General features: G+C 43.7%; 1 protein-coding gene across 1 annotated transcript in view; it reads left to right on the top strand.

Annotated features, from left to right (window-relative positions):
- Window positions 1-27,919, top strand: part of ITGA9 (integrin subunit alpha 9) — a 223,247-nt gene that overhangs the window by 9,561 nt on the left and 185,767 nt on the right. Inside the window, exons 3-10 of the mRNA XM_086468071.1 lie at window positions 267-373; window positions 6,626-6,749; window positions 14,556-14,623; window positions 16,938-17,067; window positions 18,666-18,751; window positions 21,358-21,426; window positions 24,639-24,776; window positions 26,967-27,072. Coding sequence (XP_086324197.1) covers window positions 267-373; window positions 6,626-6,749; window positions 14,556-14,623; window positions 16,938-17,067; window positions 18,666-18,751; window positions 21,358-21,426; window positions 24,639-24,776; window positions 26,967-27,072 — 828 coding nt within the window. The remainder of the gene's footprint in view (window positions 1-266; window positions 374-6,625; window positions 6,750-14,555; window positions 14,624-16,937; window positions 17,068-18,665; window positions 18,752-21,357; window positions 21,427-24,638; window positions 24,777-26,966; window positions 27,073-27,919) is intronic.

Raw genomic sequence — 27,919 nt, 5'->3', positions numbered from 1 at the left:
TCAAGTAGAGCTGTGGACGTGCTGTCATAGCTGCTGGCTGTTTGGAACAGGGTCTGTCCTCTACTATGTGTTTGTACGGTGCCTAGTAAGAGTGAGAGCATTGCCCTGATTAATGCATACAGGAGCTAATAATCAGGATGAAAGGGAAAAGAAAAAGCACTGTCGGGCACAGATTTGATGGGCAGTCTCGTTTCTTGTAGGGATTCTTTGGTGGGGGTTTAAAACTCATGTCTCCTTGCCTTGCTGCCTTTTCCCTCTTTGTGTAGGCAATTCTCGGGGCACACTCTGCGGAAAGACCTGCAAAGAAGACAGAGATGATGAATGGATGGGTGTGAGCCTGGCTAGACAGCCGAAGGCTGGTGGAAGTGTACTGGTAAGTCCACTCTTTTCTTTGATCTCATTAAAACCGTTGCTGCTGTCTGACTCTAATGCTAAACACGTCAGGATTAATGTGTGCGGCAGTGACTGACGGAGTCCAGCTTCACAGGCAGCAAATTCTGTAGTCCTTTCCTTCAAGCGGAAGGAAAAGTGAGCCCCAGCCAGAAAGCTTTATTTACAGAGGGAGGACTTCAAAGCTGTCACACCTGACTTGTGTCACCCAAGGGCTTCCTCCTCAATCTGAGGGATTAAATCTTTCAGCCGAATAAATAGAACTTTGTCTGGGAGGTACCTGCTAGTTTTGTTCTTTTTGTCGTTGGCCTGTGTTTATGTAGGGAATATGTACACATCCGTTTTCCCTGAGTGTATGTATTGCATGTCAGAACTTAGAATGAAAAATGTAAGATGAGTCTTTGTGGTGATGTTTTTTTTCTTCATGTATATTAATTTTCCATTAATGAGGCAGAAGAGTTGCGAGTAGAGAAGAGTTAGTTGTGTGCAGGTGGCCTTGTTGTCTTTTGAAATGGTTACCATGCACATAGACAGGTCAAGGAGAGCAGATGTGATCCTTAGGGTGTGGAATTTATCAGAAAACAACATCTCCTGTGTTGGAAAAAAGTAATCGTAAAGAGAGCTAGGCAAGAACCTTTCTAAAATACATGGGTGTATTATGATCAATAATTGTCGGTGTTTACATTCGCGGCTGGGTTGACTGTCTACCTGAGTGACTCTGCCTGCAGGAGTGTTACCCGAAATAAAAAAAAGTTGCAACAAAATGTTTGGGAGTCAGAAACTTGTAGTATGACCCCATCTTCCCAGTGAGATAGGGGATTGCCCTGGTACGTGGCATCAAACTGTCACAAAGCTGCTAGTGAGAAAGATCTTCTACAGTGATTACTGTGCCAACCACCTGTGTAAGGCAAGTGGACAAAGCTGCTTCATTCTAAGTTTTTTTTCTTAATATGTGCTTAGAGTCCAAACATTTACACCCCAAGTCCTTGCACATCAACTTCCCTGTGGGGTACCAGGTGATTTTTGATACCTTTGATAGCACTGTGGTATTTTCTGATTGTCTCTTTTGGTGTACAGCTTGCCAGTGCTATCGGGGCTGGCTGATGCTTTACTTTTCTTAGGTGTCTTAAATGTGTTCAGCACTAGAGAAGGAGGGGAAAAAGAGGGGCATAAATAAAATACGCTGTAAACATGTACAGCAGTGCATAAAATTGAGACAGTCGTGCTAGTGCAGGTAATTCATGTTTTCAAGGGATATCCTGATCTGTATGTGTGTTCCATTTTCCAGTCATCAGGCTGAACCAGACAAATGTCCCACTTTCAGAAGCTGCACATCCACGCTTTCAGGCAACGCTGAGGCATTTTTGTAAAAACAGTATCTTAAGAATAATGTTTTTGTGTATTTTGTTTCAAAGGGGAATGGGTTGCAGCTGATGCTTAGCTGTCATCTGCATAGACAGAAAGCAGCAAAGGAAGGGAAGGCGGGTGGGGAAAACCACCGTGTGACTACCAAGGCTGAGGCCGTCTGCTTGCTGGCTATGGGGATGCTACAAGGGTGAGAGACATGGGCAGGCTGTGAGGGCTTGGACTGGGGCTGGGCGGATAGACATCTCAGACCTAAAGTAGATTAAAAGCAAAATGTAGCTAAAGTGAAATGCACAGCTGGTGGTGTGCTTATTCCAGTGCAGCTTAAGCTGGTAAAATGTCTCCACATACACTGATTTAAGGCGGTCCTAACCCAGCCCTCTGACAAGATTATACTGGCCTTGCCAATTAGATCATGTCCAGATGCTTGAGGACGTTTAAATAACTAATTCTCACCAATATTTATCACCAAAGTGCTCGGTTGTAAACTGCTAATTATACATCTGTGCACATCTGTGTGTAGACAGAGCCTGGAATGAAGGCATATGGATTCCTTCGTGGATGGAAAATACCTGGCTGTTTCAGGGTGGTGTTACTCTCTGTTTGGAGATAACTTTTTAATGAAAAAGATCTGTGACTTTCTCATAAGCAGATGGTTTTAAATACATGTGCTCTTCTAATTTTGAAGATCAGGTTTTCTTTAAAATGCAGCTCTTCGAAGCCCCTACAAGAAACTGGTGTTCTAAAAAGGTGTGTCTGAATGTGTGTTTCTGCGGATTTTTAGCTTTTTAACAAAATTGCTGGCTAACTCTGAGTGATTCTCTGTTATTAGGAGAGTGTGCAGTCTATATTGTCAGGCATTGCAGCTCTGTTTCCTGCATCTTTTCCAGGGATTCCTTTTAAGTTGGAGTGGTGTCTTTGTGGTCAATAGCCCTGGATGGATTTTTTTTTTTTTTTTGCATAAATACAAGTAGTTACTTTTTAAACCTGTGTGAACTATTCATGCTCTTGACACCCTGTGTTAGAGGAATTAGTCCCACAGTTTAACTGTGGATTGTACAAAGAAATTGTTGCTTTTGCTTTGCAACTGCTTAGTGGCTTGAATTTCTGTCTTACCAACATTTCCCCAGTTGCCCCCGTAAGAGTACCACCTTCAGCGGGGAAGGAGCGGAGTGTGCAGGGGGGCTTTAGCTGCTGTTTGGTAAAAAGTGTTTGAGCCTTTATTGTGCCAGGATGTTACTGAGCTGGAGTTTTATGTCTGTGTGATGGACTAAATAGAAAAACGTCAAACAATGAGGATTTAAACAAATGAAGAACCAAGATTAGCTAAAAAAGCTCTGAGTTTGCGGTTCAGTGGCTTCCTGTCCTTGGGTATGCGATCAGTCAATATATGCATTAATCTAAGTGCTGCAGTAATACAGCTGAGATTGCCAGCTCTTTCCAAACTGAAACAGCAAAAGTCCTTCTCTTACTTTTGTTGGGAGAGGAACTGGGGACAGTGCATTATGATTTGGAGATAAGCCACATCCTTCAGTCTTGCTCTTCCTAAATACCTGCCACATCCGTCATTACTCTGCTTTTTATCAAGTGTTGCTATTTTTCGTTTTAAGTAGTTGACTTACTGGCACTTTTAGTGGTGGTGTGTGTGTCTGTAAAAACACCCATCACTGCAGCAAAGCCTAAGTCCTCCTCGGGAAGAGCAAAGCAGAATTCGTCTGACAGTGACACGTTCAAGAAGTCCCTTGTTTGGATTCTGACTTTAGGAGTCAGCGGAGGGCTCTATAAGGACTGTGCGTTCAGGTGGGGCACTCAGCCTCTGAAGTGAAGACTGCGTTTCTCATGGTGCTTTTCCTATGGAGCGAAGTGGCTGCAGTTCTGAAATGGCCTATTCATTATATTGCACTAACGGAGCGTCTGCCATCAACAGACACCTCTGGGTGCTTTGCCTAGAAGCGTTTTATTTTGCTTCAAGGGTTTGCATGCTTTCTCCCCTGTTCTATGGTCGAGCTGGAGCCCGTGCCCTGGCAGCAGCTGCTGAGCACCAAAGTGTGCTGATGGCTTCCTCATTGCACAGGGGCCCACCTATGGCTTGTGTGTATAAAAAAGCATATACCTATCAGTTGTTTGCAATTGCCTTGGGGGGGGAGGGGGCGAGAGAAAAACCCTCTCCACAGCATCAATTTCAGGTGACTCTGTATTCCCAAGACCTCTTCAGAGATGTGCCATTGAAGAAGGAAGGCTATGGCCACCTTTGGTAGCACATCACCTTGCCTGAGCAACATTGAGTAATGCAGGGACTGCATGCTGTAATACAACTAAACAGTTTTGGGAAGGCAGGGGAACCAAAAGCAGCTGTGGATGAGCTTTGCTGTGGCAGGGAGACAAATGTGCTGTTTGACTGGCTGTGGAGAAATGAGTTTTTTGGGGGGAAGAGGAGCTGCCTGGGGAAGCCCCTGGTGAGATAACCAAGGTGGAGCTCATCTCTTGGAGCTATGGTTATAAGCTGTCTGTGGACTTGGGCAGTCAGTGGTAAACTGTAATGTGCCTGAATACACAGCATGTTGAAGGTACAGAAAAGTGATCATTAATAAAAACCAACCAGACTAACAAAACTTGAACCCTAAGAAATCAGAGAAGTGTGCCCAGAACTGCTAAACTGAGCCCATAGCCTCCAGTTGATTTTGAACGCACTTCTTACGCAGCAGCTCCTTTTTTATTTTTTCCCCCTCATTATATTGTTCTATCTTTCTTGGCCTCTGCACCTCGCTCCTGAGCAAAACCTCCTGTTTGTGATGAAATGCTGCTGCTCTCTCTGCCTGTTGTTTATGCTCCTCTGGGAGAGATTAGTATGTTAATTTATGAGAGCCCCATGCAGTTTCTGAGATATAAAAAATGTCGAGGAATTTACAGTATCACAGTCCTTTATTTAGCTTTCCATAATTTTAAAAAATACCCTTGGTCTGTTGCCGTTTGAGTTTATATCTGGAGTTGGGGTTGACTTAACTGTCGCTTTAATGGCATGTGTCTTTATGGTGCTGTCTTTAAAAGGGCTGTGCAAGTGTATATTTGTGCTCACAGCACAGATCTGTCAGGAGAGAAACTTATTTCCTGCTTACTCTGAAAATGAGTGTTTTGTGTGCTGGATTTTTGTTGCTGTTGAATTTTGAATGAGTGGTGCATGGGGATTAAAATCATAACTGAGCTTCCTTAAGGCACATAAGAGTCCCCAAAGCTGTTCTTTGCAGGACTCCTCATGTACTTTTGGCTGTCGAGCAGAGTACCATCAGAAGCATCTCTCGCATCACAGGTGGTAGCCTGTGCCCTGCAGTGCAGACCTTTCCACGACCCCCGGAGTCCCTTGTTATCCCTCTGCAATAGCCATCTTCAGGAGATACGTTCTTCAACTTGAGTACTCGAAGTTAGGAAAGCAATAAATATCAAACTCCAAGTGCAGCACTGCTCACAGCAGAGCAGTCTCTTGCATAGTTGGTTTTGCTCTGTTTCAGTTAAAAAATGAGTACTATTACCATTTTATGTCTTTCTGGGGTGAAGTATATGGGAAGGGGCCTGTGTTGACTGCTGGATTGAATTTTGAGCTTCCCAGTGGTTGATACAGTTCCCAGGTCCTTTACCAGGTAGATGACCCAACTGTGCCTGTCTTATGGATATATATTTTTTTAAACGATTTTCTTGTGGTCCCATGGGCAGCTCTGAGGTGTTGATGCAGAAAAGTGGGGTAGCACAAAGGGAAGGAAGACAAGAGGGTGTCTCATCTGGGGAGGATAGGGTCAAGTGTGGGGATCGTGAAAGAGACTGATGCAAAGCTTCCAGGAAGAGTTGAAAGTATGTGCAGGAGACCATTTGTAGCATAGAGGCTGCTCTGTTCGCATGGGACCAAGCCTTTAATGATAAATTGACACGTCTATGCTGACTTCAGTGACTTAGACCAGCTGGAGATACGGCCCAGCATATGCTCAAGTTCAAAGCCCTTGCTGTTTCACATTTCATTTCCTTTTATTCCACGTAACCCCTCAGCATCAGGCAACTTGTGGTTTGTGCAGCAGCAATGCAGTGTTAATTTTTGGAGCAAGTGGGTTCTGGGAAGGTGTGAGAAAGGCTCCACATTGCTTGTGTGTGTGTGCCTGTGTGTGGCAGTTGTACTAAGCAAATGTCCTGATGAGGCTGCTTTAGCTCTGGTTTTGTGGGGTGTTCTTATTTTTCACTACAAAGGGAAAGACACCCCAATCTCTGCAGCTTATCTGCATCTTGACTGATGTTGCCACTCTTGTTTCCACAAAATCTCTGGCATTTTCATTTAACTTAATTACCATTAAGGAAGGCCCAGCTCTTCTGTCACCAGAAACAAAGCTGCCTTTCCCTCCGAGACAAGCCTACCTTCTAATATGGTATTAGTAACTTTCTGAGGCTTAGCATCCATTCTGATCCTCTTATGTGTATTCTCAATGTCTTTATTCCTGTTTTTCCCCCTTTTCTGGCTTGGCCGGGTTCTGTTAGTGCATCTTCAGTTAGAAAAGCTTCACTGCCCGTGAGCATTCATATACGGTGAGAGATCTTGAAGTCTCCAGCATGGGCTCTGTCTTGCTTTGAGACCTGCTGTTTTCCTAGTCATGCATACATGAAGGCTGAGATCTGAGCTGCCAGGTCAGGCGGTGTCATAAGCTGTGGAAGATAACAGTGAGAAGATACAGTGAGAAGATACTTTATCTAGAAAGAATGGGCTGTAAGCGGGCAACAATGGGGTTGTGGGGGGAAGGTGATTCTGAGATGTCCTGTTCATGTGTGCTCTACCTTGGTCGGAGGGTGCTCCTGTCAATCTGGGTCAATAACACGTGTGATATGATCTGTTTAGGCATGCGCACACCGCTGGAAAAACATCTACTACGAGACAGAGTATATCCTGCCCCACGGCTTCTGCAACATCATTCCCCCCAACCTGCAGCCCAATGGGAGGAGGCTCTTGCCCTGCTACGAAGGTAAGGGTTGTGGGGGCTGGGAGCAGGGCTCACCTCCCTTGCTGTGCTCTCATTTTACAGCTGCTGTATTTTCCCTTTATTTCCAAAACCATCGACTGTAATCCTCACTACTGATATTTTTTTCTTTTTTGATACTATATGTCTGCCCTGTGGCACAGCTGGGGTGGCAGTTGGGTTTTGGATGAGATTGGGAGAGTAGCACAATAACTGAATGGGCCCTGTGATTTACTGTGCATAGTTGCACTTTACTAGAGGAATGATACATTTCTGAACTGTGTTTTTGAGACAGCAGCTCTCTCTTCCCTTACATGAATAGTCATTATACTGATCTGAGCTTGGCTTCTCATGCTTCACTGTGGCACAGAGTAAAAATCCTGAGTTATGTTGCAACAGGGAAACAATTGCCCATCTTATGGAAACACTTTCATTTTTATGATGTGATTTATCAGAGCACTAGAGGAGTGGGGGGAAAGGGCTACTTAATGTCTTCCTCACTTTGGGGGACTTCTGTAGCAGTTACATCAAACTGCTGCTGTGTTTCAGGTGCCATAAGGTGTCTTGGTCACTGTTTGGATGCTGTGAAGGTTTGGTGTGCACTGAGAGGGAGGGCTCCAGCTCTGAGCAGTGGGTGCCTGTGCCTGTTGGTTCTGCTCCAAATCCAAAGTGTCAGTATTTTGATTTTCCAGCTCTCTGGTGCATGTGAGAGACTCTTCTGTCATGTGTCCTTTCCGAAAGACTTTGGAAGACAGTGTCTCCTTGGCCAAGTGCAGTTAACTAAACTGGAGGCACGAGGGCATTGTTAGGAAGAAGACAGTTTCTTGGCCTTCAGAGAAACATTTAGGGGAAGGAATCTTATTGATTTCTCCTGTCTGTTCTAGGCATCATCTTTCCAGTCTTGCCAATAGAAGCCTGAGGAAATGTAGGAGTTCAGGGGCCAAGACACAGCGGGGTTTGTTGTGGGCAAGACCCCTGATTTTGTTTATTTATTTGTTTTTATTTATTTCCCTGCTGGTCAAAGTCGTCAGGAGCCAGCAGCAGACTTGCTGCTGACACTAGTGTGAGAGAGATAAGGTGGTGAATATACCAGCAGGTTCCTCTGCTGCTGGTGAGTGGCCGTGTCCTAGCTTGGTGGCCTATGAAGCCAGCTATGTTACAGAACTAGATCTGCTCCATGGCTACTCTTTCTCCTGAGGCGGTGGCTCCTCATCTCCCTCTGGGCTTTGCTCAGGGAGCTACCTCCACAAGCCCATGCACCTTCTGGAGATGACACACACTCATGCATTGAGCATTTCCCAGCCCTGAAATTGGTCATTATTTGAAATGTGAGGGGTTTTGAGTCTCTTTACCCAGCCATGCCAGCTGCTCTGCAGCAGAATATAAGTAAGCCTTCCTTTTGTGAGCATTGTTCTGCTGTATTTGTCCTTTTTGTTGGTTTTTTTTTTTTTTTCCTCTTGTTCCTCTTGTCAAAATCAGGGTAAGGCCTCACACTTAATGTGCACTTAATGCACTGCAAATCATCCGATATTAACTTTATGGTCAGTGTGCATGCGTGGGGGCATTGCTGGGGCTCCCTCTCAGCCTGTCACCACTCCTGCGCTGCCTTAAAAGCGGCTTGCCTGAAGCCATGGACGAGAGGTGGTTTCTGGAAGAGATGAACCACTTGTGTTTTTCTGTGCGTCATGTCTTTGGAGTAAAACTGGTGCTAATCTGACAGGATATTTGCCAGGAATTGCTAGAAAATAGAAGTGTGTGGGCCTAGTACATGCAGAGCAGCCAGTGGAAAGTTGGCAGGGTTGGTGCACTGTGATGTTGGCTTAATTTCACTCCATGCTAGAGTGAAAATTGGAGGTTTGGGATTGATTTTTCTCCTTCTCCATCAGACATGAAATTACAAAGTATCATGAGGGATGGCTGCATTTTTTTTACTCCCGGATCTTTTAGGTTTCAATAAAACAAGCCTAAAGAGAGAAAGATAGCTGTGGTACGTCATGCAGAGGGATTCGTTGTTTGAGGTTTGCTGTGAAATAAGATTGCAGTCATCCTTATAACTCTTTTCCTTCACTTTCTGGAAGCAGAAGGAGAAATTCTCTGCTGACACTGAGGAACAGCCCAAACAGGAGAAGCAGCGAGTCTGATAGGGGTAATGAATGCAGTGTGTAGTGTAGCTGAAGTGCTGCTATACACAGAGCCTCTGTGGCCATCGCCGGAGGGCTGCCAGAGCTGCAGCTGCAAACCCTGTGCTGGGGAGTGTGCCTTTGCCTTCCGACGTCCCCGGAAGTCCTGGCCTTCTCTGGGACTTGCCATGTGTGAATGGGTACAGTCAGTCTGTGCAGTTTCCAGAAGCCCTGTTGTTAGTGCAGCTAAGGCGATAAGCCCTGTGAGAGGCTGGTGTGGCTGCATGGTCTAGAACGAGAGCTGGCTCTTGCCTAACTGGCAAAGGGTGCAGGCCAGTTGAGTGCACATCGGTCTCTGTCCATCTCGGTGTGTCTGTGTGTGCACCTTGAGATGGATTATTGGCTTGTATAACAAAAGTCTTGTGCCAGAAAGGGAGAAGAGTCTGACCTTGGGACAGATGTACTTAATGCATATGGTATGTTTTCTCTCCACATAAAGCAGGCTTAATAATTAAAGACAAAGGAGGAAATGGAAATTTCCTGACTGGATGGTAGTGGTGCAACAACATAGTAGTCTCAATCCATCTTATTCTTGTCCAGCTTCCCTGAAAGAGCCAGCAGAAGTCTGGAAGCGATTGAGAGCTAATGAGAACAGCAGCAAGCCTAACAGTTAAATGCGATCTCTCTGAGTAGGAACTAGTCTGGTTTATATGAGCTGGATATCCTTTGTGGTATCACTGACTTATGGAGCCACAGTCTTCCAGGCAGTGCCTTCACTTGGTTATTTTTCCCATAGTTTTAATGGCCTTCCAAGAAAAGGGAGCTGCCTCTTCATTCCCCTGATGCATTCAGTTTGCACAAAGGGATGGCTGCATCTACTGTGAGAAGCACAGCTGATGAGGAGGGCTGCGATGGTTTCCTGCTTCTCTGTGGTAGGAGTTGGTGACGAAGGTGGGGAAGACTGATGGACTCTTTGGTTAGTAAATACAGGGAACAGTACATGCTCCCATGCCTCGCCTCCAAAGGGATAAGCAAGTTTTCCCACAGGGTCCAGGCCACATTTGGTTTTCTGGGAGCCATCAAAACATCCCTGCTTTGTGGTGCAAACCCAATACCGCAATGCTAGGTCAGAAAGATTACTACTGTCTTTCTACCATGTGAGGATGGTGGATACAGGATTTTATTGTGCTCTGGAGCTTATGCGATGTTGAAGCATTGGAGTTTGCTTAGAGACTTTTAGTGAGGTTTGCTCGAAGAAGTTGAGGAGCGTTTGCCTTCAGAATCATCACACATTACAGCTTATCCTTTTTGTTTGTATATTGTTTTTATCTGTTCTTCTGCAGCCTTACTTCTCTTATAACCCGAGATCATCATGACTATAAACCACTACGATCTTCTTCTCTTTTTTGCTTTATGTATTTATTCATGGCATGTCTTCAAAGTCACAGAGACAGGCACCTCTTCCAGACTCAGCCTCATCTTTGCTATCAGCTGTTGCCACAGCAGTTAGTTTAGTTAGGCTTCCAGTCTGTGTAATCAGAGGTGCACAGCAGTCTGCAGCTGGACAAGAAAGATCAGTAAAAAAGTGTGAAAACAAAGGATCTGTTCATGACAGCAGTTATGGCCTGGAACTACACGGAAACTACCAAATCCGCTGTATGAACCTGATGCGAGTGTGCTACTCAGGTGTGCAGAAGCTGTGAGCTGACACAGTAACTGCACAATTTCCTGCTGATTGGCCATTTCACTGCATGGGTGGATGACAGTGTTGTATGAGTGACAGGTGTCACTACTGTGCACTGAAGTAGAGGGGAAGTAGAAGCAATCTTGGTTTTCCTGCCTTTTGGGCTTATCCACTGCTTGGGAGAGGTAGACAGGCTCTAGGTAGGAGGCAGAAATCTGTCATGCTGGGAAGTGACTGTCCAGGATGGCTGGCCTGCACTGGGCTGTGACCATGGGTGCATGGGTGGAAAAGAGCCCTGCTTGGGCATGGAGAGAGGTGTATGTTTCTGCAGATGGAGGTTAAGTTGGCTGACAAGGAGGGGTGGTTTTGTGTTGAAAGGGTTATGCTAGAGTCCAGGAGCCCAGTATCTGTCTGGGCTGGGCTGCTGGCTCCCTCAGGAGGGCTGCATCTGTCTGGATCCCCCCAAAGATCAGAGCTGATCTCTGCTCTGTGTCAGTGGAAGTTTAAACGCTCAAAGAGCCTCAATGTCTGGGGTGTTCAGGGCCTCTGTGCTTCCGTTTCCTCTTGCAAAATGTCCCTAAAGCCATTTTCTCTCAGAGGTATTAGGAAAAGAGGTTATATGTGATGTTCTCAGACCCCATGATGATAGGATGAAGTCTTGATACCTGTAGGGAGGAAGGATGGTCATTGCTTTTCATTGTTGCTGTGTGTCGCGCTACTGTAATGGATTAATTTACTCTTTCACAAGCGCTTTTTTTTTTTTTTTTTCCCCTCTGAGAAGTATTTATTCAAGTCAAAATGCTTTGATGTCTTTTCTTCAGTTCGCAGAAGCACTGGTTGTATCCAGACTCTGAATTTACTTGAAATGCTGCAATTCCATCTATCCACTGTTACAATCAAAACGTAACTGGCTATTTAAGTGAAATGTAAGGCCGTTAGTTTGAGCAGATAGTACTGACAATACAAGTGACTTAAAAAAACACCAAACCTCACATAAAGCCATCAACAATGTCTGTGGAAGTTTGAGATTCAGTGGATGTACCAGCTCAGTTTATTGTACAACCATGTAAACCACTAAATCTTTCCCATTCCTTATGCATTGCAGTTAATAAAAATTCACTTCATATAAAGAGTAAATTTTTTTTCATTGCCTGACAATGAAAACAATAATGTGTATGTTTCTGTTCCTTTTCTAATACATATATTGCTGATGAAAATCAGCTGTGTTGTGTCCTCTGATGTTGGGACTTTTGTTTCAAGTTACTCCTAGATCTGAAATTGTTGTTTTTTTTTTTTTTAAAGTAGGCAAAATTTGTATTATAATAAAACAATACTGTGAATTCAATAAGCTTTTTGACTTGATTGGAGAAATGGTTTAATTTTTGTGGATGTACTGTTTTATCAGAAGAAAATCCTCTGTATATCCTAAGCAATTTTGTGTGTTTGTTAAACACTACTACAGGAAGCTACGGATCCGTCTATCACCCTTGAATACCTGCCTTGTTCCATTGCTAAAGTGGCTACTGTTCCTTCTACTGTCCTATAGTTTTGCATGCCCTTGGTTTTTAATTGCAGATGAATTCAGGGGACAGCTCCTGTGAGCTGCATCACTTGCACCTGGAGGCATGTGTGGACAGGGTCTCTCGGGAGGCTGGAGTTATGCAGGGTGATGGTTTGGAGAAATTCAGGCCTTGCCCAAGTCTGTGGCAAAGCTCTGATGGGCTGGGGAAGCTGCTCTCATGTTTCAGGCTTTTATGTGTTGCTGAATTGCAAAAAAAGTTCTGGAAAGCCTGTTTATAAAAAGAGGAGGAGAAATTTGAAAATCTAAAATAAGAAACAAGTCTTATTTGCCTCCCATCCCATGCTCAGGCATTCCCCGCAGTTATCTCGTTATTCGACTGGCCTAAAACTTTCACTACGCAAGTTAAATACCCTATGGCAATTTTCCTCTTTCATTTCAAAGCAAATTGAACCGTGTGGTTTTTTTTTTAAGGAGACACTTAAAGAAGCCATGAGCCAAACATAATACAGTTTTATAGGGAAACAGAACATTTTAAATCCATCAAATTGTCAGTGGAGTCTGCTTGCAGTGGTTGATTAGGGGCATGACACAGAGTCATTGAGGCTTGCTCTCAAAAGAAATATAGGCATAAGAAGTCCTCCTTTCTCAAGGCCCAGATTGGGGGCCCAGCTGACTTTTAAGAAGCCATGCCCTGGTCTGGGTTGTGAGTAAGATCTAGCAGGGACCATGGCCTCTGGTGCCTAAAGGGATGGTGGGTGCTGTGGTCTTGTGGTGGGCTGGGGCCTGGCTGGCAGGCTGGGTTGGCCATGGCTGCGCAGCCCTTGGGTTTTCAGGCATGTCACCGTTCTCGCTTGTGCTTCCTGAGCATCAGCCTGAGGCCCTCTAGCTCTCCATCCAAAAAAAAGTATATACTTTAAAGTGGGATTTAAGAAGGCCGTCTCCAAAGCCTTGAGTGTTACAAGCATTACAAAAGCCTCCTGCCAAGTTTAGCAGGTAAGGCAGAAGGATACTTCTAGACCTCCAGGGCCACAGTGGCTAGTGGCGCTTTGTTTCAGTTTACAGTAGGTTAACTGTAAAATCAGGAGGAAGCAAGGTCTGTTCACACTTCAGTACATCATGTAAAAGGAAAACTTTGGCTGGAAGTGAAAGCATCTGAATGGGACAGACGTGGAACTTGCTGTGCGTTTCATCCTATGCAAGGGTGGGAATCCAGCCATAGCAAACGCAGGGCCTTTAGGACATGCACAGCATTATATTTCAGGAAATGCCAGAGAGAGAAACCTCATCTCTTTGGCTCTCTGAGTAAAAAAATGTTCATATCAATAAACAATTTTTTTTTTTTTTTTTTTCCCAGGCACGGAGTGCTAGCTGGGCTAGCTCTAGGTGGAGAGCTAGTAATTCAGAGCCCTGGTACTTTCTGAATAGCTATGAGCAAATATGGCCTTCAATTCTCAGTGGAATTGTTGTCGTGCATTCCCAATAGGAAACCCAAGTGGGCTTTTGCCCTCCCCGCCCCATCTGCTGGGACACACATCTGCTTTGGCAGGACCCTGCCTAACCCAAGGGCGTTAGGCATTTGGTCTGTAATTTGTGGATCAAGTCACTGTTCTGCATGGTCTCTCCAATTAAACCTCTCCCTGTGCAACTGGTATGACCACAGCAAATTGCTTAAAATCTGAGCATTTTTATAATGGAGGGACTATATGTAATATATGAAGGGGGAACTGGAGGGGTGTGTGTATCTATGTATATACATACAATGTTTTGAATAAATTCTGTGAGAAGGCAGCAGTTTATAATTAATTCCTTTTGATCTTCACTAAGTTAAAATGCAACTCAGAAGGAACTTGCTTGGTTCCAAAGAGGCAATTTATTCGTTGGTTTCGTTAAAAGTTTTATCATTCAGCACTGAGTTAATGGTGCTTCCAAAAAAAAAAAAAAAAAAAAAAAAAAATTCACAGTTACCAGGCTATGTTGTGAATGTTTTTGGAGCCTGAATTACTGTAATATGCAGAAAGTGGCAATATGCTGAAGCTGTCATTGTAGAGGAAAATCACTTTGTTTCTCTGAGGCAGTGATGGGCCTAAGGATTAAACCTCCTAGTGCAGGATTGGTGGCACTCAGGCATGTACGTCCCCCTTTGCTCCCCCCTTTCCAGCTGTACTGATCTGGCCGCCAGAGGCGGAAGCCTCTTCTGATACACTTTTACTGGGGCGGTAATGCTGCTGTTACCATGTTACTATGACACTGCTTATTTAGCATCACCCTAGGCAGCACACCGGATGTCTCCCCAGTTTTAGGCCCCTTAATTTACCCTCCGGTCTGGGTGAGGATGCTGCCATGGTGCATGTTGGTGGCAGATCCCACGAGCCCTGTGTGCTGGTGTCTCTCTGGGCTGTGTGTGTAGCGATGCAGAAGGCTCAGGTGGAGAGAGTGTGCTGTGCCAGGGATAACCATAGTTTGTTTTCTTCCCTTGTCCCATCCAGAGTACAAGAAGAAGTACGGGGAGGAGCACGGCTCGTGCCAGGCAGGGATTGCAGGCTTCTTCACTGAGGTGAGCAGGGGTGCGCGCATGGAAGGGGTGGGGTTGGTGGGTGTCTCTCCTGCTACATGCCCCAGGAGTGGAGCCTGGAGCACAGCTTGGACAGTGGGCTGAGCGCTGAGCATGGTCCCTTCCTGCTAGCAAACACCCTTCTGCCTCCTCCGACCTCCCGGATGCCTGTATCTTGCATAGCGCCTGCCCAGTGGTTTGTGTGTAGATGTATGTATCTCTCAAGGTCTGTGGATGAGAATGAATGAGTTGACTCTGGGAAATGTTCCCTTCTGGAGAATGTTCCTTGGAATATTTTTATTGTGTACATCCCAAAACTTGCATAGAGATATTTCTGTGTCTAGCATTAACTCTTTACTTTGAGTGATGATATGAAAAAAATTCTCCCTGAGCAGTTTTGTTTATGTATGCGTACATGTGGGTGGGTGTATCTATGTAAATATATATATGCATGTGCACATACATATACATGCGTAAGATAAACACTTTTTTTTCAGTTCTGCTTCAGGTCTTTATTGCAAAAAGATGGAGAAAAAAATAGCACGGTAAAATATATGCTCCAGAGCTATTCTAAATACCAGACTATATTCTTTCCTGGACAGAAGTCTGTCAGCCATGTTTTAGTTATGTCAAGGATGATTTTATTCCTTTATGTACGTATTGATGCTTTTTTGTAATATTTCAGGGTTTGTTTTTGTTTTGTTTTGTTTTTTTAAGAAAAAGAGAAAAGCTTTTTCAGTGTCAGACTTGCTGTTACGGTCATGTCAAGTATATACTCACTCCTAGTTATGTATGCACTGATCTGCAGAATTTATTGTCCAGGCTGATATAAGCAAAATAAAGATGTCCTCTCTGAAATGGCAGAAGGTGATTTCTGAGTAAACTGGGATGGCAGATGATGTTGCCACAGTGACACTGTCTGATAACTCGATGTTCAGCCAGCAGCAGCTGTTTCCTGGCTTGTCTGCGCTCTCCAGCCTGTTTCTGTTCCCATGCTTTAAATCCTTCTTTGCTACACTAGTTCAAAAGGTATCTTTGAACTTTCGTTGCTTCAGCCTGATGGCAGCTCACTGAGCAGGAAACGCAGATAAATGGCTTTTTGGGTCAAACAGGCAAGCCCCTACCATATATTCAGCACTGTTGATGGTAGTCGTTCCTGCCGGTAATTGATCCCTTGACCTGAGGGGCATGGCCCCTCCCAAGGAAAAAGGCTATTGCCAAGCACATCCTGTTCTTCGGTTGGGTTTGCAGTCCTGTCCCCATGGTCTTATTAGAAAAATCCCTTGTTTAATATCTCCCCCTGACTGGAGTCACCCAAAGGGATCCCAGGCATGGGAGCATTTTCGCACAAGGATAGAGTCCACCCATGGCCTTGCGTTGGCTGGAGATGTGAGGGAAAGCACCTGTCCTTATGTCTGTTCCAGGGATGGAGAACTTACCTAGGCTTAATGCTCCCCAGGCTTAATTTGGTCCCTTGCTGAAGGTATTTAAAACAACGTCCAGGAGTAAAGGTTTCCCTGCAAGGATGCTGGGTGCTTTGGGACAATGTTTTCTGAATCTCTCTTGTATGCAAACGTACCTTGGATTTTGATTCAAAAGCGTTATCAATGAGCATCTACCTTTGAATGCTGGATCAAACTTTGTCTGATTTCTAGTCTTTTAAAATACTGAGTCATGCTCAGTGTCTGTAACGAAATATAGCCCAATTATCTCTGAAAGACCAGACCACATCTGAGGACAGAGCAAGGGAGAATGTTCCAGCCATGACATAATGCACACCCTGCTTGTTGAGCGCATGACAGCTCTTTAGCATCAAAGTCCTTTGTGCTGTATCCTTCATGATACAGATTGGTGTAGCATGTCAGCCAGCACTGGGGCACAGTCTCTGTCTGACTGGTGGACCTGGCTGGGCTGGGGCACTGCTGTCACTTGGTGTAGGTCTTCTGGAGGGTGGTTGGGAAAAGCAGCAGGTGGAGACAGATTTTTGGGAAGCCTGTTAGCAGGGATAAGTTTGATTGTTAGTAAGGCTGAGGAAGGTCTTCTGTTGAAGCAGCAGAATAGCTGAGCAGAAGTGGCCATAAAAGGGGAGACCACATGCTCTAGGGTGTGCAGTGACCTCCATGTTTGGGAAGAAGGATACTCTCTACGTGCACACAGAATATAGATTGTTAGAAATGGACTTATAATTGGTGGTGTAGGTTAATATCCTCTCCCTTCTCCATTACTGCGTAAAGCATGATTTTTTTGTCTGGTTTTGATTGTTACTTATTTTTTTCCCCTTCCTTTCCCCCACACCCTTCTGTTTTTCCTGTGGTAGGAGCTGGTCATCATGGGGGCACCGGGATCTTATTATTGGACAGGAACTGTCAAAGTACTGAATCTCACTGACAACACGTATTACAAGCTGAATGATGATGCTGTGATAGCCAGGCGGTACACGTACCTTGGTAAGCAGCTCTCTGGAGCTCACTGTGAGAATGGATCAGTCCAACAATGTATTTCAAGGCTTTGATGCTACAAAGTTGACATGGATTTTTTTGGTGGTGTAGAGTATTTTTATGAAAAATGTGAAAGGAAGAATGTCTGAATTAGCTACCTACCTGGAGGGAAATATAAGCAAAGCAGCAGCCAGAATATTCCATTTTTGTTTGCTTGTTTTAAAAAAAAACTTTGCTATAATTTTTTTTTGACTAATATAGAAGATGCATTTCAACTGAAAAGCAGGTTGGATGCTAGTGGGCCTCCTACATTCCTGCTTTTACCCTGTGACAAATTATTTGTCATTGGTTAGGCTGCATCGTCTGCTTACACCTGTCTTTAAAATGGGTACAACACATAGTTACAGAATGTATGTTGCAGCTACAAATTGATCTCAACAAAAATAGCACCATACAAGTGAGTCATGGGCAACAGAAGGACATTGTGAAAGGATTGGCTATAGGTTTGAGTACGTCCTTAACTTGATTTGTTTTACTTGCTCTAAAACCAGGTAGTGTCTCAAAACCACATAATTTAAAGGCTTCCACTTAATCCCCAGTGCCTAAGACTGTTGAGACCTAGAAGGCATTTCAAACAGTCAGTAGTTTGATATTGTTTGACTAAAGACTTGCACTCACCTCTCTTTTTCCCCTTAACCTTTATTCTTTAAAATTACCACTTGGAAGATGCTGCTTTGTGATAGCTGAATGAGGAGTGTGTGTGTGTATATATATATATATGTGTATGTATGTATTTAAGGATATAAATAGGTTTTGCCACTGATAGACCTGAACTATAGCGTTTACCATGTAGACAAGAGCCTCATAATTTACAGCAGAAGACCAAGGCAAATACAAGACAGCCTTAGAAGAAAGGCATTCTTCTTTAGTTATTATATATCATTTTAATACATCAAATAAGACTGAATCTTTGATCTCCTTCTTTCAAATACACTCCTCCTTTCTTTGATCTATCCTCCCATTTTTCTTCTTGCCTAAACAAAAATCTTTTAAGCCATTAACTTCTCTGACCTCTTTGCCTACTGTCCTCCACTCCTCAATGCTCCCCCTCCCCCCACTGACCAAAAAGGCATGTAACTTTCCAAGCCTTCCTGGGCAGTGATTTTAGCCAAAGGAGGGCATTTTTGGCTGGTCGATGTGGGACTGTTGTTCTTTGACGTGATACTTACTCTGCAGTGTTGATGTGGTTTGCTCTGTTTGTGTATGCCTGTTCTCGTTTTACAGCTTTGCTTGCTGGACTTGCGGTTACTGAACTGCTCCCCATACCTTTGTGTGGTCCTAGCCCAGCTCTACACACCTTTCTTCTGTCAGCTTTTGGAAGAGTACTCGAGGCTGTACTGTCAATTCTTACCACCATGAGTTTTTGAGCGGAATATTGGCGCATCCTGATCAAAATGGTAGTTGAATGCTAAAAATGTGCCACCCAAGAGGAGCAGTGAAACCCGATGAGTGTGATCCAGCTGGCTGACCTGTTTCTGAGGCTCTTCCCTTTCATGATTGTTTATTTATTTCCTCTCTTCTCCCACCCCACCCCATCTCCCACTCAGGATATGCGGTGACAGCAGGTCATTTCTCTCAGCCAACTACCACGGATGTTGTAGGAGGAGCTCCTCAGGATGGAGGCATCGGAAAGGTGTGGATTTTTGTCAAACAATTATGTGGTCGAATGCAGCAGGACAAAAATGTAGTACTGATGTAGTTCCCAGGTGTCTGCAAAGCCAAGGGATTTTTGCCTACAGGGTGGTTTTGGAGCACTGAGCAGGGGAGAGGTGAGGTAGTTTGATGAAGTCATCAAATTTTCTTGACCTGTCCCTCCTGGTGGGGTGACATCCCTCACCCTTCCCTTTCCTCTGTCTCCGACCCAATCCTTACAACGGTTATTTTAACGAAACACTGGCAACATTTCTTTCACACTGCTTTTGTTTAGGTTTTGTAATGTATAGGTATCACTTAAACCTTGCCTGGAAACAAATAAAACTTGGAAAAGAGAGTTTTTCTTCTGTCTGTTTTCTTCAGACTTTTGACTGTTTCAGTATTTACTTTAGAGTAGCATCTCTAATAGTATGAAAAGCCATTTACTGGGCGATTTGATGTCCTTCTTAAAATTTCGTAATACATTGATGTTTAGTTGATTAGAGTCTGGGTTTCTGCCAGCTGTACTTAGAAATCTTAGTGATAGTCTCTTGAGGAGGAAAAAAAATGGTTTTCCTGTAGGTGTATGTATGTTCAGTGTCTCCAAAGATGTAAGTAAATGGCGAGATGAAAATGGCTCATGAGCTAGGTGTGCCTGGTGTTCCTGTGCCAAGTACCCGGCTGCTATCGGGGGAGCCGTTTGAGGGTAGAGTGCTGTCACCCTTCTACAATTCTGAACCAAAGATGGAGAAGTGGGAACAGGGAGAGGGAGGGAAGGGATATAAAGGATCTGCTTTTGTCCCTCTTTCTTCAAAATCCAATCCTTTCAGGACCTGCTGCCACCATGTGCTTGAGCAGAGATGTCCTGCAGCCCCCTTCCATCTTCCTCCCTCTGGCTCTCCTGCTTTATACGGACATGAGTTGTAGCTGAGTCATAACAATAAGGAGCAAGAGGTTTCTGCTACCAGGAACACTATCCCTTGGTTTAGGCAGGTTATTTTTGGTAGTAACCATGTCCCAGGGGGTAGCAGGTCAAGTGGGGAAAAATGGAATAGAAGTAGAGGATGGACTTGGTACGTATACCTGATCTGGCATGACTAGGACATATGTGATATAGTAGCAGCACAGTTGCTACTGAGAGGACATGTGTGGGAAAGACATAGTTTCCTTATCCCAGGTGCTCTGTTACAGCTGTTCCAATGCACCTTCCTTCCAACCTGTTCTCTCTGTGGGACAGATTTAATTTCTGTACAAGGAGGGGAAAAAACCAGCTGCTAACATGAGATCCATGAGAAAGCAGCTGGTACTGTAGTTTAAAGGCTACTGCTCTAGTTGCAAAAGCTTCCATTATTCTCCCTTGGCATGGGATGTGGGGAGCAGGAATGCATGGCAAAGGGGTGGTAGGAGGTGCTGAGTACATGACATTACGCTGAGCAGTCCTGTTGTGCTTTCCACACTCTCTAATAAGCTAATCCTTTCCAGTTCCCTGATAGAAAGTGATTAGCATTGTCACACCCTTTTCATTGAGGGTAAAGCCAAGATACTTAATGAGGCTGAGTCATTTCTCCAAAGTCATCAAGAGTGTCATTAGTTAAGACTGGGTTTGGAGTCATGACACCTGGCAATGTGTTCTTGGTGCTAAACATACCTCTGCAAAACCTGGAGAGTCCTTTATATCTGGAGCAATTGTCTGCAGTAAATCTGTGCTGTGTTCTCGGCTGAAAACAGCTTTGAACTCTGTCTCACCACCTATTAATAACTTGCCACGTATTAACTATGTCAAGTGCTTGGCTCCGCCACATGGCGTTGGAAGTAAGGGATCCTCTGTCCTGCAAACTCTGTGAGCACCTGCTAGGAGGGAGCCTGACAAATGCTGGAGGAGTCTCAAAGGTTGACTGAGCCAGCCTTTTTGCCAAAAGGAGTCCCTTTCTACAAGCCCTGCATTTTAGGTCTTAAATTTTGGTATAAGATCTGTTATTGAATTTGTATGAATACTTTTATTCCCGAGAGTTCCTGGTTAAACAGTTTCTCGTGTGGAAATGAGCAATGAGTGGACTATGTTTGAATAGTTTTCTGATGTACAGATTGTTTCAGACAGAAATGGGCAAATGCCGTGGGTGGTCTGATTCTACTCTGACCTTTGCTAAAGCATTGTGAGGTTTGCAGTGCAGTATGTGCAGGCATGCGTCCTTGAGAGTGGAAGGCTGGATAGGGGAAGGGGAGCAGGGTTATGCCTTCTCAGCCTTTTGCCCTGATTGTTTCCAGGCAGTCTCCAGATGCCACTTGTTTGAGAGTTGGAACGTTCCAGTACTAGGTGCTTTTTAAATACTCACATGTGCACGTATACACATGGGCACCAAAAAAAAGTAGGCGACAGGATACTATTTAAGCATTTCTCATGATGAGGCCTGTGATTCATCAGGAAAATTGAGAACTCTTTTTTGTCTTTTAAAAGAAGACTGAGCGATAAAAGTGGTCATGAAATTGGATCTTGGCAATAGCCATAGCCATGATCGTGATTTAGATATTGTTTAGAAAGCACAATGCTGTATCATTATGTGCTTCGTAGTTAGTACGAGTTACCTTTTTTCTTTTTTCATTTTTCAGGTTTATATTTTCAGAACAGACAGACGATCAGGCTCTCTAGTAAAGATTTTTCAGGCTTCAGGAAAAAAGGTGAGTTTTTGTGTATGTGTTTTGTTTTAAGGTGTAGAGAAGGGGGAAATGATGGCAGGGTCATCTCAGAACATCATTTTCATTCTACTGCTTCGCTTCATGAGTTGTCAAGCAAATTCTGTTCCTTCTCATCCTCCCAGAAGAGCTAAATCTATTGTACAGAGCAGCTGTAAGCCCTTTCTTCTGTAGCAGTCATGACTGTGATGTCTGCTCAATGCACTCATGTGACTTGAAATTAAAGGTCTTACTGAAAATCGTACTGGTGGTTCTCTTTAGCCTTACGCAACTGTAGCAGCATCTTCTGAGATGTGGGACATGGGGTGCCAGGTGAGCCTAGATGCAGAGATTTCCTCTTGGTAGATGTTGCTGGGAGATGTGGGTAGCCTGGAGCTTAGTTTAATACACAAAGCCCCAATCTGTTTTTCTGTGTCCTGCTGTGACAGGGGGGATATGAGAGTTATGCTGTTTTGTGGAGGAGCAGTTTCATTGCCTCAAGAGATGATGATTTCCCCCTTCCCACCATGAATCAGTCCTGCATTTTGCTCTTAGGACTGATGTCTTGGAGCTGAACTGCCCCATCGCCCCCAAAATTTAGTGAATGCTAGTGAGATCCCCCCATGTGGTGTTGAGTGGGGAACAGCTTGTGTGCTTCGCTGTGGGCTTGCTGGAGATGTGTTGCAGTCAAAACAAAGTGGACAGTATGTCGAACTATAGGTAACAACAAAAAGATGTCTTATTTGGGAATAATGCAGTGAGGAAATGATACCCCTTACCTGGGGTTGCCTGTATTCTCCTGGAAGGAGAGGAAATACAGAAGAAAAGCGTTACTGGTGGCTTCTGTCTTCAGGAAGACCTGCCACCCTCAAAAGGATCTAAAGTGTTTGACTGTATCATCAAGTTGGGACTGTTAGCATGTTTTGTTATTTTTTTCCCAACAAAACACAGTTGCAGTCTTTAAAAACACAGCTGGAACAGGGGAAGACTGCAAGGATGTGTAGGTGGATGGTGTGACTTATACTTTAGGGCCTCCCCAAAATCTGTTTTTCTCTGTGCTAGCAGAATTGCAGACTTCTTGAAAAGACCTCCCAGTTCATCCAGGGCGTCTCCTGTGTTTGATTGCTTCCTGTTCATTTCTTTCCCTGTTAACTTTTAGATGTCCCTAAGGATGTGCTCCTGGAGAACTATTCCTCAGCCTCATAAACAGAGTTATCAGGAAGTTTCCAGGTCTCAGCCAAAAACTTTTGGTTTTCAATTTAATTGCGTTATTCTTCTATTTAACTTAACTGATCAAGTATTTACATCCTCCAAGTACTTCTAGGCTGTCATCTCCTCCTTCCCCATTAACATCTGTCTTCTACGAATTCTCTAAAATCCAATTGAGAATTTCATTTTAAAGAGAAGGCTGTCCTAGGTCACCCTTTCTTTGTTTTATAATTGAAATATAACCAGACGTGGTCAGCAATGAATGCTGTCTGGAAGTGAGCTCTCACAAAATACCATGTCCTTCCCAGTGGTGTGAAAGTTCATTGCTCTGACATTCTTGTTAGACAGATATTAAAACCAGGCTGGTTTCTTCCTTGCCTTTTTTATTCTGGAGGCTGAACTAGGAAATCGAATGCAGACAAGAAAAAAGAAAACGCAGTGCCCTGTTGCAAAACTTAAGTGCACAAACTTCAGGTTCTCACAGCACCATGAACTCAGCCACGCTGCAGACGTACTGTGCTGCAGTTAAGTAAATAACAGCCTTTCCCTGAAAACTGCCTGAATTCATAGCGAAATGTTTCTCATAACTTTCTCTCCTTACCCATGAGAAATTTGTTTTAAAACCTTAGTGGATTAAAAAAATAAACAAATAAAAAATCCACAAGGGAACTTAAGCTACTAAATAACTGGAATCAAATGATATTTGAGGTCTGACCTTAAACCCACACAAACACAAAAATCTGAATTACAAACTGAAATTCTATCCTTAACTCACCCCACTATATATATTTAGTAGCTTTTAAATCTTATGAACTGCATGGAATAGAGTTGCTGCTGCACATCCCTAGCATGCCCAGTAGCTGTAGCTTGTGCATCTAAACTTACCAGGTGTGGAAGGCCGTAGGGTCAGAGATCCGCAATGAAGAATGTAAAACCATGTAAGAAATATGCTTAATTCTTTTTAACGTAAATAATTACTTCTCTAACCGCAATTTTTCCTACTGTGTAAACAGCTCTCAATTTCAAATAGAAGTGGTATCTTTTAATTTTTCCTCTGGAAGTTGCTTTTGATTTTGAGACGATGGTTTGTAGTTGGTCTCAAAGAGCATGCCTTGTGGTACCTTAGTGGAAGTGGATGAAATAAGGGTGGAATGTCATTCTTGATTTTGGTTTCCTTTTTGTGTTTAAATGTGTTTTGAAATTTGTAATGTGGGTGCTGGCTAGGAAATTGTTAGCATTTATTGTTAACCGGTATCAAAAACTATGTAATGAAATTCACGTATATCTTAAATTTAAGTAATTAAGTTTTATCAAGTAGTAATAACTGGAGATTGAAATAACTGGCTTAGGTTTTTCGTGTATCAACTGAAAAGCTTTTATTGAAAGTCTTTGTCAACTCACCTGCTTGTACATAAGAGGAAAGGCTATGATCAAAACCCACAACCAGTACCATTATTTGAAGGTGACTGATACAAATAGAGCAGGGGAAGATAGTCCACAAATAAGAGGTATTTTAGATGCCTCTTTCAATGGATACCCTACCCTTTGCCTATTTTTTTTTCTTTTTTCTTTTCTTTATTTCTTTAAGGTATCCCCAGAAGATTTGTAGTACCCAACTTCAGGTCTCTTCAGGAAGTCTGACACTGGGCATGAATAATCACTAGCCAGGTCTTGGTTTGGGAAACTTATTTTGCTCCTTCCTGGTTTTAAGCATCTGACAAGTGAAAGCTAGTCTAAGAAAACTTTTTAAGTGTCTCACTTAAACATGTCTGAGGGTATAAATTTTACTCTGTTGGTAAAACATCCAAGCTGATGCACTGTTACAGTAAAGGGTTTAATTCCTGCCAGAATTATCCCTTGGACTTTTTCTGTAGGAGTGCTTGTGAGTGATAAAGCGGCAACTCATCATTTGAAATTAAAGAGAAAAAAAAAAGAATGAACGCCTAAATAACTTCCTCCTGTATGTGGGCAGATACTGAATGCTTTGTTGTGACTCGGCTTGGTTACAGATGGGCTCTTACTTTGGCTCCTCCTTATGTGCAGTTGATCTGAACTCTGACGGGTTGTCAGACCTGCTGGTCGGAGCACCTATGTTTTCTGAGATCAGAGATGAGGGTCAAGTCACAGTCTATATCAACAGAGGAAACGTGAGTATGTACAGCAGATGTCTCGGTAGTGGATTGGGTGTGGGTCCAGGCAGGGTAACACTAATGTCCTTCCAGTACTGCATGGTGAAGTGGTGATGTCTCAAATAGTGGGTCTCTGAATGTCTCTAGCAGAACATGAAGTCACAGAAAACTCATCTGGTATCATGGTTTCCCAGACACCAGCCCACATTCATCACAGAGCTGTGAATCTTTTGAGGAGGTCTGGAAAAGTCTCTGGGTTTATGTTGAAACTTGTTGGTATTTGTGGCTTTACGTGAATTTGGTGCCAAAACGAAGTAAGAGTCAGCAGCTTTGACTGAGTTTCCTTTGTGTTTTGGGTGGTCACTAGGACCTACAAATTAGAACACAAATGTCTGGGGATTTAGAAGACCTTGTAAAGAGAAATTGGAGATTGAATTCATGTTATCTTTACATTATGAGTACATTATTACATCTATATATTTACGATATATAGACTTTAGGGGAAGTTCTTATCAACTGGTACTGTTGGATTTCACGTGACCCAACAACAGTCTTGGAAAAGTCTGAACTTTCTTGCATCAGCAAAACCAGATCATTCTTACATTGTATTTATAAGAAAACAATGGTTGCTTATGTATTATTAAATATTTAATATTCAGGTCCCAAAACTGCTGTCTCAAAGTAGGAGCTGTTGTGGACTAAAATTAAATTGGTTTGTTTCGTCAGCATTTTGTGAACTTTAATGCATGGAGTTTGTTTATACTAGACTTAACATTCACCACAAGTCCTGTAGGCAGCATTTAGAAGACTTCAGAACTGGCTTTAGTGTAATTTTATTTTCTATTATCACTACTTTAAATGAGCTTTAGTTTTTCAGTTTCATCCACAGGCTGTCCCACTTCTTATATTGCAGTGTTGCTGATGGGTCCTAAGGATAGGGTCCAGAATGTCAAGCCCGTAATATCTAACATTTCCTGCTCACAGTGACAGAATACATGAGTTCATTTTTATCTTTTATAAAACAATCAAGAAGCTAGTAGGAGTTTCTTGTACTCCTGTAGCAAGAATTACTTGCAGGAACAATGGCTTGCAGGATTGTAGGGTTTATTTTGAGGTTTGGTCATTTTAAGCTGTTTCATCATGCAAGCATCATTGCTCAAGAGGTGGTTGCAGTGGATCAGAGAAGACTGCGTTATAATACAAGCACGCATAGTGATGCTAGGCTTAATACGCTTATATTTTACCGTTTCCTGTGAGGACTGCAAAGAAATCAGTCGCACACACAGACCCGCCTGTCTCCTCTCTGTTGTGTTTCAATTTCATTATGGGGGATTTTCTTAAAGTCAGCAACTCCCTGCAGCCAAGAAAAAGGTTTTATTGCATGTTCCAGAGGGCAGTTTACTCTCATTCACAAAGGGAGAAAAACCAAACCAAAACAACCCTTGAGGTGGGTACAGAGTTGGATTGCATAACTAAATCTTGTTTTCTTGTGGAAATGTTCCTTTTCCCCTGAGGGAAGACTGCAAGAAACTAAAGTTTATGTATCTGACCAGAAGGTGGGTGGGCAAGAAATACCAGCTCTATATAAGGCTTCTCATGGCATAGGAGTACAAGGCTACTTTATTCTGAACTTCCCTCTGTCTCTTTATTGCATTAAGTCCCTTTCCTTATTCTTCATTTCAGAAGGCTTTTGGGGGACTTTGCTTTAATCTTTCTGTCCAATACTTAAAAAGTTTTCAAATCCAATTGTCCAAATGTTCTTTGCTTAGGGGAAAATTCTCCTTAACTTGCTGGGGTTTAGCGGAATGAGCCTGGACTGGGGATTTCACTCCTCGGATGTAATCTGCCAGTAGAGCAAGCTTTGGGCTGTTACATTTTAGGCATCTGGAAACCTTCCTGAGCTCATCAAGGCCGTGACTGCATTTAGTTACATCAATGAGTTATTGTTGAGTTCATTTAGCATTTTGGTTATATAACTCATGTGCTCCTCCCCCCCAGCTTAAAACTAAAAGACAGAAGATGGCTAAAAAACCCAAATAAATTAGATTTTTGGTACCCAGGTGATCTATGTGCAGTGAGGGTGGGAGTCAGACTGCAGCCCTGCCCCAGGTGCTTCCTGCAGTGCCTGGGCATGCTCCCCCCGGGAGGGCTCACCTCGTCCAGGGCTTGCACTATTTCCCTGACCCTCTTTCATTTCCTGCTTGCTAGGGAGTGTTGGAAGAGCAGCTTGTCCTGGACGGTGATGGTGCCTACAACGCACACTTTGGGGAGAGCATGGCCACCCTCGGCGACATCGATGACGACGGCTTCCCAGGTTGGTGCAATTTCCTCCTGGGCCATTTCTTTGGAGATGCCAGTGGGGCTGGTGGCACTGGCAGTCTCCTCGCATGGCTGGGTGACACGTGGCACCTGTTGCTCTTCTGGACCCACCCGGCACCTGGGCTTGTGCTAGGGATAAATGTGCTTGCATAGGATTTGGCTGCTAAAACCTTTTGTAGCTGATTGTCCTTGATGTGGGTTTAGTCCATGTCCCTGCAACTCGCACCCCAGTCTCATTAACATTGATTTGCTTTCCTTGCTGTTGCATTTTCTTCTTCCCTCTATGGTTTATAAAAGGCTTTAGACACCCACGTCCCGAACAAAATAGAAAGCTATATCCAAGTTCTTTCTTCTATCCTGTTTCCTTATGTCTTCGAGGTTTTCCAGTTTTGTTGATGTAATTGTATTTCTTAAGAATGTAATTAAGAAGTAGCTTCTCACTCCCGGTAGCATGTATTCTATTAATAATTTCTCTCCTTTGCTTTATTTTACCCCTGCTCCTTTTGCAGACTACTCAGTGTGGGGCCCCACGCTGTGAGAGCGAAGTGTTGATGCTGACACCTTTTCTGCCCTGATTTCTGGCAGTGCAGATTAAGGACTTCCAAACAAAGGCTGCCTTAGTGTGTGTCTGGATTTATTTCTTCCAGACCGCTCGGGGCTCAGTGTCCCATTAAGCCTAACCCAACCCCACTGCAAGTTGCGCTCACAAATGGTGGGCATACTCTTCCTCTGCACTTGGACATGCATTTGTGTGTTCTTGCTGCTGCTTGTGGGTCAGCTGTGGTGATGCAGAGACTGCAGAGTGAATTGGATCTGTCTGTGGGTATGAAGACTTTGGGAAA

Source organism: Leptosomus discolor, chromosome 7, assembly GCF_034619465.1.
Source record: "Leptosomus discolor isolate bLepDis1 chromosome 7, bLepDis1.hap2, whole genome shotgun sequence".
Taxonomy (NCBI): Eukaryota; Metazoa; Chordata; class Aves; order Leptosomiformes; family Leptosomidae; genus Leptosomus; species Leptosomus discolor.
The sequence above is the reverse complement of the archived record's forward strand: the minus strand, read 5'-3'. Positions and strand labels throughout refer to the sequence as shown.